The 14,112-nt window shown below is 37.5% G+C and overlaps 1 protein-coding gene across 1 annotated transcript; it reads left to right on the top strand.

The window, feature by feature from the left end:
• The first annotated feature begins 122 nt into the window (after positions 1 to 122).
• On the top strand, positions 123 to 12,126 carry ARL1 (ADP ribosylation factor like GTPase 1). Its single transcript, XM_019446576.2, has 6 exons — positions 123 to 334; positions 2,898 to 3,035; positions 5,506 to 5,587; positions 7,006 to 7,117; positions 10,787 to 10,965; positions 11,722 to 12,126. Exons 1-6 carry the CDS (start codon positions 331 to 333, stop codon positions 11,750 to 11,752), a joined length of 546 nt encoding a protein of 181 aa, XP_019302121.1. The 5' UTR covers positions 123 to 330; the 3' UTR covers positions 11,753 to 12,126.
• Positions 12,127 to 14,112: the final 1,986 nt, after the last annotated feature.

Below are 14,112 nucleotides of genomic sequence, written 5' to 3' on the forward strand. Positions count from 1 at the left end.
AAGAAAATAGAAGCAGGAGAAACTTGGGGTCCTTGAATATTTTTTATCCTCTGGCTTTCACCTTGCGCGCCCGGGACTTTTGTCGAAAGCGACGACGCGGACGCTCAGGTCGCCGTTCCCGGCGCGTAGTCGCAGCGGCCCGTCGCTCCCGCCCCCGCCGGGAGTCCGACGTGGAAGTTACTGGCGGACCGGACTCCCAAGGAAAGCGCTTCCGAGCCGGAGCCGGAGGCCGAGGCTTGCAGAGGTGGCGGCGCCGAGGCTCGAATAGGAGTCGCTGCCGAGGCCGGGGCCTGTCTCTAACCACCAACAAGGGCGGACAGGCGGTTCATCATGGGTGAGGATCTGAGGAGGGCGCCCGGGCGCGCTCGAGGGGCTTTGGCCCGAGGGCCGGGGTCTGGAGGAGACGTGTCGGCCTGGGAAGCTCGGAGTAGCCAGCTTTTCAGGGGCAGGTCGGTGAGGACTTAACTCACCTTGGCTGTTCGCCTGTGGGAGTGGACCCTGCCTCGAGCGTTCCCTCTGCCCTCGCTCCTGTCCCCTTTATCCCAGAAGGGTCAGGGGGCGGGGGCGGCGCAGGTCCGCCCGGCGCTGCGGCCGGGGGAACCCGGCCCCGAGACCTTTCCCCTGACCATGAACTTTTCCCTGTCCTTCTAAGACCCAGCTCGATTTGGGGGTCAGAGTTGGGCTTGGGAAGCTTGGCAACTTGTCAGTCGCAGGTGCGCTGAGGTTTCTTGCGTGAAAGATAAGATTTGACCCCAAAGTAGAAGCTTGATTCTCTTCCTGGTCGCTGGAACTGCGTCAGTGTAAAAAATCCAAAGGAATTGTTGCTCATAATGTTTTTAGTCCGCTTCTTATTTGCCTGCTTGCTGTAGCTTTTCATGTAGATAATAGAGTAATGTGGAGAAGGAAATGGGGAGGGTAGTGGTCATAACTGGTCAGTGAGTGAAATTTTAATCTCGATTTTTTTGGAGTGCTGATTGAGGGAACTACATTTTCATCACAAGTACCAACCGAAGTCTCCCTCCCCGCTGAAGCCCAAATGAAAGTGCAGATTTTTAAACTGGTTTACACCCCTCCAAATGGTGCACGTTCGATGACTGACTTTAATTCCTCTACGATTTTCTGGAGGGGGGTTTACCTGCCCTGGAATATCACAGGCGCTTTCCTGCTTTTTTCCCCATAACTCCTTTCAGTTTTTTTTTTGTTTGTTTTGTTTTTTTAAGGTTTTCTTTTTAAGTACTTTCTACATCCAGGACGGGGCTGGAACTTACAACCCCAGGATGGAGTTGCCTGTTATACCTACTGAGCCAGCCAGGCGCCCCAGTTTTGTTTTTTTTTAAGGTGTAAAAAGGTACTATGGATTTTGTCAAGTCACACCCCTTCTGCTACACTTTCTTTCCCAGGGTTCTCTGGCCCGTGGTGTCTTCATTTTTCCAGACTTGCAGCTCTTAATTGTGCCATTTCTTTGTCAAATAACCATGTATCGTGTAGCATCATTTCTGTTGTCAACTTTTTTTTATATTGTTAATGTAACTTTCAGTCTTCTCTAATGGCTTTTGGTGGAGAAGGCCCAAAGTGCTTTTTTCTGGAATCATTAAAGAAAAAATGTATTTTAAAAAAGCTTCTTTATTTTGTTGTAAAAAGAATAATACTCTAAATCACCATTTATTTAAACACAATCCAAATGAATCAGTACCTTAATCTGTTACCAGCAGGCCCTGCTGAGACAAAGGATAATTTTTTTAATTTTAGTTTTTTCCACGTTTCTTGAGGTATGAATGACAAAATTGCATATATTTAAGTATGACGTTTTGATATATATAATATATATACACATTGTGAAATGACTACCGTAATCAAGCTAATTAATACATCCTTTTTTGTGTGTGGTGAGGACACTTCCAGATCTACTCTCTTAGCAAATTTCAACTGTACAATTCAACATTGTTATTAATTGTAGTTACCATGCTGTTAATTAGGTCTCCAGAAATTACTACTATTGTAAGGAAAGTTTGTACCCTTGACATCTCTCCCATTTCCCCCACTCCCCCAGCATCTGATGACTACCATTCTACTCTGTTCACAAGTGCTTTTATATTACACAATACCTTGCATATAGGAAGCTTTCTGGAAATGTTTCAAGATACATTGAATGTAGCTTTATTATTTTTTTAAATGAGTTTTCTGCCAAAAGTAGGTTTTGTTATTTTGGGCTTCTGTGCCTCAATTTATTTTGCTAATTCTATCGCTTACAGAGAAATCTCAGTGATTGAAGGTAGTTATCATGGTGCTACTGTACAATGATAATAATTGCTTTTTGTATGTAAGGATCTCATTGTCCCAGTGTCATTCTTATTTGTCCTTTGGTGTTTAGGGGTTGTGAGGAGATCATGCTAAGGTATCCATATTCTCATGATTAGAAAGTGAGCTCCATGAGGAAGGTAGTCCTGTTTCTCTTATGCTGCAATGTATCTTCTGTGCCTTCCTAATACAGTATCTAGGACATAGTGACGATCAGTAATTACTTGTTTGGTGTTGAATAATGTATATCATTGGGAGCAAACTTAATGAACCTATGAATCAAGGAAAATACTATAGTATTTAATTTGGTATAGCTTTAATTTTTTTTTTTCTTGAGAGAGAGCCTGTGACAGTGGGGGAGGGGTCCTGGGAAAGGGAGAGAATCTTAAGGAGGCTCCAGGCCCAGTGCGGAGGCCCACCTGGAGCTGGATCTCATGAACCTGAGAAGATCATGACCTGAGCCAAAATCAAGAGTCTGATGCTTAACCAACTGAGCCATCCAGGCACCCCGGTATAGCTTAAAAACGGCGAGATTAAATGTTCTGTGGACCTAGTTCAGAAAATGATAATACATTTTTTTCTTTTATTATTTTTTTCAGGTGGCTTTTTCTCAAGTATTTTTTCCAGTCTGTTTGGAACCCGGGAAATGAGGATTTTAATTTTGGGATTAGATGGAGCAGGAAAAACTACAATTTTGTACAGATTACAGGTTGGAGAAGTCGTTACTACGATTCCTAGTAAGTGTTACTATGATAAACTAATTGTAGGGGTTTTTGTTTTCCATCTAACATAACTTTATTTCTGAATAAGTAATTCATACAATAAGTTAATGTTAAGGTTTGTAAACTTCTAGTGTGGGCATAATATTGATAACATTTTTCATAAATTTAGAGGCATTTTGTAAACCCCTGTGCATGGCTGGGTTTTGCTGTTTAAAGCTAATTTTAAAAGTTGGATAGAGTTAAGGCACTTAATCTCATTGAGGGCTAGTATCTTTATTGATAAAATGAAGATAATAAATATACCCACTGACTTTGAGGGGGGGAATAAGTGAAATATATAAAATACTTTGTAAACCCGTTTAAAGAATTATACAGATGTTAAGTGATACTATTGCATCTGAAGTGCTTTTTTTTCCCCCCGTATGTTACTATTTATATATATATATATATATATATATATATATATATATATGTATGTATTTTAAACTTTATTTATTTTTGAGAGACAGAATGTGAGTAGGGGAGGAGCAGAGAGAGAGGGAGACACAGAATCTGAAGCAGGCTCCAGGCTCCAAGCTGTCAGCACAGAGCCTGATGCAGGGCCCGAACCCACGAACCATGAGATTGTGACCTGAGCTGAAGTCAGACGCTCAATCACGCTCAATAGACTGAGCCACCCAGGCGCCCCTATTTGTTATTATTTTAATTAAGATTTGTTTCTCTTAAGGAGTTCATTGCTTTTAAAGATCTGAATTGAAGACATTGACTGTTGAATTAATCTGGTACCTGAAAATATCAAGAAAAGAAACACCTCAACTTTAAATCAGTTGTTGAAATCTTAGAGGAATATTCCCAAATAATCCTGTTTTACTACATGAGAAAACTATTATTTATACTTTTTTTTATTTGTTGGCCTGAATTGACTTCGAGAAGGTTAATATATTAAACTAAGTTTAAGAGTTTGTTGAAGAGTATTTTAAATTATGCCTCTAAAATCACTGTCATGCAAGGTATTTCAATATTTAGTAGTATTTAAATTTCCAGATTAAAAGAGAAAAAGGTCTAGCTTTTATGAAAGAAGAACCTTTTAAGCTCTGTGGCATCTGATTTATTTTTGCCACCATCAGTAAATTTCAGTTCCCTTGATTTTCACTTCTCAAAATTGCCCATCTCTGCAGTGGTTAAGTCTTGGTGGCCCCTGCAGTGCACACAGCCCAGTGGATTGCATTTCAGGGAACACACTTTACAGCCCACCCTTGTCCTTTGCATATAAAAAGTGTATAAAAAGGTAAAGATAGTGATTACACTCCTGCCTAATTCTAAGGGACACATCATGTACCTGCACTTGATCTTAGCCAAAAGGCTGAGAAGCGGTTCATATACTTGCTTTTTAATTTTCCACTCAGGTTTATTATAGTTACTTTTTAGTTGTGATAGGCATACTTATATAAACTCATTAGCATCATTTACCAATGTAGACTTAAATTTAAAACAAAAATTGTCCAGTTATAGCTATAAGTCATTTTTTACTTTGTTTTAAGATTATGAAATCTTATTTAAAAAAAAATTTTTTTTAATGTTTTTATTTATTTTTGAGACAGAGACAAAGCATGAGCAGGGGAGGGGCAGAGAGAGCACGAGACACAGAATCCAAAGCAGGCTCCAGGCTCTGAGCTGTCAGCACAGAGCCCGACATGGGGCTTGAACTCGTGGACTGTGAGATCACAACCTGAGCTGAAATCAGACACTTAACTGACCGAGCCACCCAGGCGCCCCAAGATTATGAAATCTTATTCATCCAAATTTTTCAGCATCTTCTCCACCTTTTCTTAGGTTCCTTTCAATGAAAATAGTAGTATCCTGCCTTAGCCATATGGTGCCACACCTCCACCTAAAAAGAATGGCAGGGAAAAGAGATGAGACACCTCCCATCTGAGCATCCCACCATGACCTTATACAAATGAGCTTTTGAGGAAGTCTGCAGAGAGTGTGAGATTGCCACCCTTAGAGAACCCAGTTTCTATAAAGTGGTATACAGCTTTTGCTGAATCCTTAACCACTGAAGCTTAAAATGTTGGCTTTCTTGGTTTTGTTCGATTTATATTTGCTACCTATCAAAATTCCATTTTTTTTTGTAATACATCTACATCTGTTGTTTCTAAGCATAAATTTCTGAACACTTTTGTATGCCAGGATTGTATTATATGGAGAGTTTAACATAGTAGAATTCCCACTGAGCTAAAAATTCTGTATTTGTAGAGGTAACGGGATTCTTACATAATCTGAAAGTGGTACTGATCTTGCTAATTGATTGTGTGTGTTTGTGTGTGTGTAGCACAACTGTTTTATATTAAATGGAATAATATTTCAACCAGTAATGTGATTCAGTGGTAATTCATTAATTGCTAAGATGCAGTTAGATTGGATACTTTGAAGGTAGAATCCATTAGTCTACATATACTACTGATTTTGATTTCTCTTCTAGCTATTGGATTTAATGTTGAGACAGTAACATACAAAAACCTTAAATTCCAAGTCTGGGATTTGGGAGGACAGACAAGTATCAGGTATGGTACAAAGACCAGATTACTTTCTAGTATTGAATGTTTATTGGCCCTTTAAGGGTGAAGAGCAGTAAACACAAATATGTCTTCTTTTGTAATTTAACAATTATTTATTTTTGAGAGATAGAGTGTGAGCAGGGGAGGGGCAGAGAGAAAGGGAGACACAGAATCTGAAGCAGGCTCTAGGCTCTGAGCTGTCAGCACAGAGCCAGATGCAGGTCTCGAACTCACGGACCGAACCGTGAGATCATGACCTGAGCCAAAGTCGGACACTTAACCGACTGAGCCACCCAAATGCCCCTCTTTTGTAATTTAAAATAAGGAAGAATTTCCTGTTCTCTCAATTGAATTAAAATTTAAGGAAGCCAGTTTTCCAGATACCACCTAAATGAAAAAAATTTTCAGGAAAATCCCAAGACCTAATTACTTGGGAGTTTTTAACTAAAAATCCTCCATTTAGTCAGTCACTTTGTCTATAAGACAGACTGTTTTGGATTTTATAAAAATACCTTTCAGCCCACCATTTAGTGTTTAATGTGAACATAGATGCCTTCTGGAACGCAGGTCTCCTGCCTAGCATTGTGTGCTTGGCATGGCAACTGTGAATGTTTGGTGACTGTCAGTGGTTGCTCACTGTGGTGCCTGCCATCTAAAAACATGGGTAGTGCAGTCTCCAAATATCCTGCTGCCTTTTTTACTCATTTTATTTATTTTTTAAAAAGTTTATTTATTTTGAGAGAAGGGAGAGTGCAAGTGGGGGAGGGGCAGAGAGAGGGGGAGAGAGAATCCCAAGCAGGCTCTGTGCTGTCAGTGCAGAGCCCAATGTGGGGCTCGATTCTAGGAACCGTGAGATGATGATATGAACCAAAATCAAGAGTCAGACACCCAACCAACTGAGCCACCCAGGTGCCCCTAACTTGTTTTATTTTTTGAACCACTTTTGAGTCCTCCCTAATTTTGAGTCCCTCTCTAATTTTAGCCATTTCTACTTCATGAAGTCTTTAGTAATCAACTTAATGTCTGTTATATAAAATCATACTAGAAGTTTTTTTAAGAACCCGTTTCTTAAGGAGTTCCTAGTTAAAGATTTATAAGATATAACAATAAGGTCTGGTATAACTTTATCTTAGTACATTTAGTGATTTAGGTTGATTATAAATGTCTTCTCTTAGCCTGAAGTCTGAAACTCCTCGATCCTGTGATTTAATGTTTATCATTCCACCCCCATCCCATCTGAAGGATGTGATACATATCCTTCAGAAACAGTGAATCATTATGGCATTAATTCTTTCATGGGTGGGGAAGATTGGCATATAAGCCCCCCACCTCCCATCATTACCAAGTCCTAGCACATAAATTAACATAGCAGGTTCTTTTTCTTTCAAATAATAATATATTCTCCCTTGCTGAATTTTCTTTAGGCCATACTGGAGATGTTACTATTCAAACACGGATGCAGTCATTTATGTGGTAGACAGTTGTGACCGAGACCGAATTGGCATTTCCAAATCAGAGCTAGTTGCCATGTTGGAGGTAAGAAAACTTTATTCAGATGTGGGGAAATCTTTTACATTTGCTTGCTGCTCTCATTATTACCACATGCAGGAATAATGAAAAGGAAAGCAGGAATTTTTTTTCCCCTCATGCCTTTAGTATCATTTTCTTTTATGCAAATTATTTCCTATTCCAGAAATTCTATTGGAAAGAGGGATGGAGACCAAAAACAAAACAAAAGAGAAACAAAGAATCCAGCCTTGTAACTTACTTTAAACTAGATTCCTTGATTTCTAGGAAGCTCAGAGCTGAACTCTTTCTAAACTGAAGGAACTATTCTAACTTACTTTTATGAAGTGCTTTCTATAGAATGTTCTGTTTCTACTTGTATTTCTAGTTGTATAAATTAGCTTAGAGAAGCAGATAAGGGTATACATAGTAAGCATATTTGTTTGTTTTAGAATTTCTGGGTATTTGGCACAACTTTGATCCTTGTTTACCTCTTCCAGCTTTATTGTTCTTTACTCTTGCCTGTGTTTCCAGTGCTTCAGCCATACTGACCTTTCTGTTCTTTGGATACACTGAGCCAGCACACTGGACACTTGGTTGAGGGCTCTTTGCACTTGTTCATCTTTCTGCGTGTAGTGCTTTTCCTCCAAATCTGCATGGCTCCTTCTTGACATGTTTTATCTCATGTTTCTGTTCCAGAGAGGAAGCTCAGTTATTTTCTAAACTTATCCTACTTTATTTTTTGTACCACTTACTGTTTCTTTCCGTAATTTAATTTAATTTATTTTAAAATCTGTTTTTCTTTTTAAATTTTTTATTTTATAGATAGCATGAGTTGGGGACAGGGGCAAAGGGGGAGAAAGAAAGACTCTTAAGCAGGCTCCACACACAGTGCAGAGTTCAACATGGGGCTTGATCCCATGACCCTGGAATCATGACCAGAGCTCAAACCAAGAGTGGGACACTTAACCGACTGAGCCACCCAGGTGCCCCTCTTTCCTTTATTTTAAAATATATTTGTTTACTTTATAAATCTCCCAACCTAAAATGTAAGTTCTTTGAGTTTACCCTAATGTCCCTGATGTGTAGAACAGTGTATAGCACTTACTAAAAACTCAATACATTGTATTCACTGAAGTTTATAGAATAAAAATTTATTGGCTAGCTGAATTCAGAGGATGCATTAAATAATCAAAAGTTCAAAAAAATCTCCAATTGCTAAATAAGCTTTTCATATGTACTAATGGTTAATTTAAGTAATAATGACACTGCCTTATGCTTGAGAAAATTAGATACCTAAGTTTCCTTTTCCTACCAAAACTATGATTCTGAAGTATCCAATCATTGAATGTTTAAGTTCTAGGCCATTTGATTACCTACATAGAAGCTTTCTGAGAATGCTTTAGACTTCTGATTTCCTGATTACTGACTTAATGGCTGAGTTATAAAGTGAAGGCCTAATAGTTTCAAACTTTTGCTTAATTTTTTTTGCAACATAGCATCATATTTATCATAAGAGCTTCTTAGACCAAATTCAAGTATAAGGAATTTTAAGGGACCATTTAACTGCTTTTAGTATAATGGATTTTTAAAAAAAGGTTTGTTTAGATGTAAGTCACATGGTATAATTGATTTTTATCATATAAAGTACTGCATAAAGGAAATTGATTATTAACTTCAGTTTGTAATTCTTGTGCTGGTTTATTATTTGTGATATTAGAATTTGACTTGTATAATCATGAGAAAGAACTAAATTATATTCATTTTTAGGAAGTATCTTAATTGTTTCAGTCAATATATATAAAGTACATATAGCATGTGAGTCGGGTCTATTATCTATTACATTAAAACTTACAGGCATATAAATCAGTTTAAGTTTTCCCATTTTTGTATGCAAAAATACATTCTAAATGGAGTAAGAATGAAATGTAAAGAATGGAAATTGTTAACTCCAAGAATATGTAAGTGAATATGTTTAAAATTTCTGGATAGGGAAGGTCCTTCTAAATCAAAGGATTGGAAGGAATTAGAAAAGATAGATTTAATTATATTAATACAAACAAAAACCTCGCAAATACAACTTAGGGTAAAGCAGGGAACCAGGACATAGTTTCATAACCAGTGACTAAGGATTTGTGTTCTTAATCATATCAAGACCTTTTGCAAATAAATAGAAAACTGAACAGAAGGAATGAATCTACAGTGCACAAGAGAAAACTATATTCTAATAATATTTGCATTTCTTATACTCTGGTAATAAATAAGCATTTAATGACATACTATGTTTGGAAAAATATACTATACATAGGTACATATTTCTAATTTTTTCAGGGCTGCATTGAAGAGTGGTACTGTTATACACTTGGTGGAGTCTAAATTGTTAACCTTTCTGGAAAGCAGTTTATTAATACATATAATAGGAGCCTAAAAAAATTCATACTCTGATTCTATTTTTAGAGAATTTGTTAAAGAAAAAGATTTCTGTGTTATGACTGCATCCCTTAGGTTTCTATAGTAGTCAAGTAAAAAGAATCTAGTAAGAATTTCTGGAGAACAGTTACATAGTATATGGTGCATGCATTCATAGTGCAGTGTATATTTAACCATTAAATTTTTTTGTTTAAAAATTTTTTAAAATATTTGCTTATGTTTGTTTTTGAGAGCAAGTGCACATGTGCGTGTGTGAGAGAGGGGCAGAGAAAGAGGGAGACAGAGGATCCTAAGTGGCCTGTGCACTGACAGCAGAGAGCTCGATGTGGGGCCTGAACAAACGAGCTGCGAGATCATGACCTGAGCTGAAGTTGGACACTTAACTGACTGAGCCACTCAGGCGCCCCATTAAATTTTTTTTTTTTTGAAAAAATTTTGGTTGTTTGGATAAATATCCATGATATAATGTTTATTATTTTTTTAAAATATTTTTTAATGTTTATTTATTATTGAGAGAGAGAGTGTGAGCAGGGGAGGAGCAGAGAGGGAAGGAGACAGATTTGGAAGCAGGCTCCAGGCTCTCAGCTGTCAGCACAGAGCCTGATGCAGGGCTTGAACTCACAAACTGTGAGATCATGACCTGAGCCACAGTTGGACGCTTAACCAACTGAGCCACCCAGGTGCCCCAAATGTTTATTTTTTTAGAGCATAGAACTGTGTGTATATATATTGATCTTCAAATATATAAATGTATTTACTAAATAAACTGTAAGTTCTAAATTACAAAGCAATAGAAAATACCCACAGTGTTAACAGTGATTATGTTTGGAAGGTAGGATTATGGATGAAGCTTGTTTTCTTCATACTTCTCTGTAATTTCAAATAATTTATAAAGAACATCGTATATTCATAATTAGGAAATATACTTTTATTTATTTATTTTTTTTTTTCAACGTTTTTTTTTTTTTTTTTTAATTTATTTTTGGGACAGAGAGAGACAGAGCATGAACGGGGGAGGGGCAGAGAGAGAGGGAGACACAGAATCTGAAACAGGCTCCAGGCTCCGAGCCATCAGCCCAGAGCCTGACGCGGGGCTCGAACTCACGGACCGCGAGATCGTGACCTGGCTGAAGTCGGACGCTTAACCGACTGCGCCACCCAGGCGCCCCAGGAAATATACTTTTAAAGTAATGTATTTGTTAGCATTTTTCCCCAAATTGAAGGGGGCAAATTGATGAGAAAAAATTAAGTAGCTTCTATTTTATTTAGGAAGAAGAGCTGAGAAAAGCCATTTTGGTGGTGTTTGCAAATAAGCAGGACATGGAGCAGGCCATGACTCCCTCAGAGATGGCAAATTCACTTGGGTTACCTGCATTGAAGGACCGAAAATGGCAAATATTCAAAACTTCAGCAACCAAAGGCACTGGCCTTGATGAGGCAATGGAATGGTTAAGTATCATGTTTCTAGAAGCCATTTGTGCATTTGTTTGTGTGTGCAGGTGTGCATATGTGTGATTTCCCTTTAGTCTTAAGGACAAAATTCAGATTACTTAGCATATCATATTAAGTTCCTCAAGGCTTTTCTTCCACTGGTCTTCATATACATTGGCTTTTATTTCAACCACACCCACCTGATTATAGTTAGATAAGCCACCTCTCTGCCATTTTATTTTATTTTTTTTAGCTTTTTTCCTTCTTTACCTCATCCTCCAGTTCCTTATCCTTTAGGACTTAGGTTAAGACTGTCTTCTTCTCAAGAACCTTTCCTTGCACGTCTCCGTGCCCAATGCCTACCGCACTTGTAGATATCCTTGTCACAGACCAGTAGTAATGTAGTAGTTATACTGTCTTATAATTGATTTGTGATCTGCTCATTAGATTTTCAGCTCCATGAGGACTGAGAATAGTTTTCACCTCTGAATTATCCACATCTGGCCTTGCTGCAGTAGTTACAGCCTGGAAAGTAGATATTTGGTCTTTTATTTTTTTTTTATTCATTCAGAGCATAGATAAAAGTAAAAGCTAAGAGAGGCCTTCATCAAAATTGAGTCCATAACTTTATTCTTCTGATATAACTATCTTAGCTTTCATCATTTAAAGTGCTTTGGAATCCACTTCCAGTATAAAACCTACTATAAATGATCATGTTTTATACCTGAAAGTTTGAGGTTAATTTTATGAAACTGTTCATTTTCTTTTCACAGGTTAGTTGAAACATTAAAGAGCAGACAGTAATTCAGTCACTTCATTCCTCTGAAATGAAAACTACATCACATATCCCTTTGGAAACAGTTAAGTGTGCTTCGTGCTACTAAATGTTAAAACTCTGTGATTGTTGGCATATACTGAACTGACTGCAATATTTGTAATAAATATAAGTATTCGGTTGGAAGGGTAGCTCACCATGATTGAACCAACTGAATGTCTGTTTTGTGTAATGTAAAATCCTTCCTTTCTTGTGTTAAGTATATATATTCTATTTGTATGGAATTCTTATTCAAATAGAGTCCTATTAAAGAATGTATTCTCATTGAGGAAAATACCCTCCTATTTTTGAATCAGTGGTTGCATCTTGTTTGTATAAACACTAATAAATATCTTAACTCATATATTTCCCCATAAAATGAATTAAGTTTTTTCCAGAGATTAGATTCAATAGGCTAGGAACATAGTTTGAGTTAATATGTCTTCATTTGCTTAATGACTACTTTATTTAAGGTGTTTTGTTTAAAAGCTTTTGGTTACAGGCATGAAGCTGAAATAATTATTTTGGCAGTTAAAACCTCACTCACCTCTGTAATTGTCATGTTTTAGTACCATATAGTTGTTGGAAAATTTTTACATATAGGAACCCTGTCATATAGGTAGCACCAGTTGTAAAGGTCTTCATTTTATGGATGTGGACCCAAGATTTTGATGAGTTGGCTTGCTCAGGATCACCTAGTGAGGTGGGAACAGGACTCAAAGTGAGATTTCAGGGTCAGAAGCTTGTCCCATAAACTATACCATTAATTCCTGAAAATGTCAACACTGGCAACACAGACAACTGTAACTGCTTAAACAAAATTATGCTAATTGAAGTAGACAATACATTTAAAATAATTTCTGTAAATTTGTCTATACTAGTAGAGGTAGTAAAAACACTCCTAAATGGTTATATTTGATGGAATCCACAACATATTAAAGGAAATTGAAAAAAATCTATTTTAAGAAGCATTGTAAAAGATGTCTTGACTGTCTTTCATTTCTTTTATCTATAATTGGACATGTAAATTTGGTGAAAAGTAAAAAATTAGTGGTTGTACAGGGAGAAATTAAGCATTCTTGGTTTTAAAAAAATACACTTACTACTAGGCTATCAAAAAGTTATGTTCAAAGGAACTTTTCAAACTATCCAGTCCACTACAGGATTGGCTACAGTTGTGACAGAAGTAAACATAGTCCCTTGTATTTACTAAAACTAGGGAGAATCTTTAAGTTGGACAACTAGCATTTAAAAAACCTGATGCCCCTTACTAGTGTTCTTGGGAACACCAGGGGTCCATTACCTGTCCCTGCCACAGTCTTTCTAGGTGTTGGCCTCTAGCCTCTTTCCTTCATACTTTTGGTCATTCAGATCAAATGAATGTGGCTTTTTCTTTTCACCTGTGAGACTTTTACTTTTTTTTTTTAACTTGTTCCCCAGTACCCACTCTTAATTTGGTCTCTGAAGTATTTTCTGGAGATCTTTCAGGCCCAGGTGTTCTCAGTGCTACATCTAATATTAACTGAGCATGTAATTAACTTTGTTTCATCGTTTCCAAATCACTCTGGATGTACAGACTGCCCTTTTCATATTTATATACTTAGAATCCAGTGTGGTGCCTGGCATATTACTGCACCTCAGAATATGTGCATGGTTGAAATAGTAGGTATATGTCAACTAGGGAAATAGTATCTCTCCCACCTATACTTGGGTTCCCTTCTGGTCAGTGGCACATGTCTGGTGCTGGGTTTATATCTAAGTGGCTAAGTACGCCCCCAGCCAGCAGTCTAGGAACACTGTGAGAATGTAAGTGTGGGGCAAGAGAGGCCCTGGCAGGCAGATGTTGCCCAGCACATTGCTCTTGCCATCTTGAATACTGAACGCACATGAAGTAGTAGCAAAGGCAAGCACTTGGATGATCCGGATCTGTTTTATCACAAAGAATAGAATATCACAAAAAGCATACATGTACTTTAATGTGGTATAAATTATGAGGTCCTTGTGTAGCAGGAAACAACTGTACAGGTAAGTTACAGGAGTTTGAGTGCTATTTATAAAAATCTACTGAATATTGTTTAGGAGAAGCTTGAAAATGGGAAAAGCACCAAACTTAGAACACATGAATTCTAGGCACAAATGGTCATTCCTTCAATTTTTTTCTTATAAAACAAGAGACTTGGACAGATCCTATCAAAGGTTTCTTTTAGTTCTAATATTCTATAACTCTGGTAGTTGTGCTATGTCGGGTGTTCACATTAAAAAAAAAAATTGAGAGTGGTGGAATTTTGTTATTAGAATACGAGGTACACTTTAAGTTGTGGAAATGTAGCCTCCTTGAAAGTAGGGACTG

Source organism: Panthera pardus, unplaced genomic scaffold (genome assembly GCF_024362965.1).
Source record: "Panthera pardus isolate Hobbes unplaced genomic scaffold, ASM2436296v1 HiC_scaffold_6, whole genome shotgun sequence".
In the NCBI taxonomy this organism is placed as follows: Eukaryota; Metazoa; Chordata; class Mammalia; order Carnivora; family Felidae; genus Panthera; species Panthera pardus.

What these genes read in the sequence shown, in the direction of transcription:
- ARL1 (XM_019446576.2), top strand. An exon ending in GGAGGACAGACAAGTATCAG is followed by an intron (nt 5,588 to 7,005) that starts GTATGGTACAAA and finishes AATTTTCTTTAG; the next exon opens with GCCATACTGGAGATGTTACT. An exon ending in AGCTAGTTGCCATGTTGGAG is followed by an intron (nt 7,118 to 10,786) that starts GTAAGAAAACTT and finishes TATTTTATTTAG; the next exon opens with GAAGAAGAGCTGAGAAAAGC.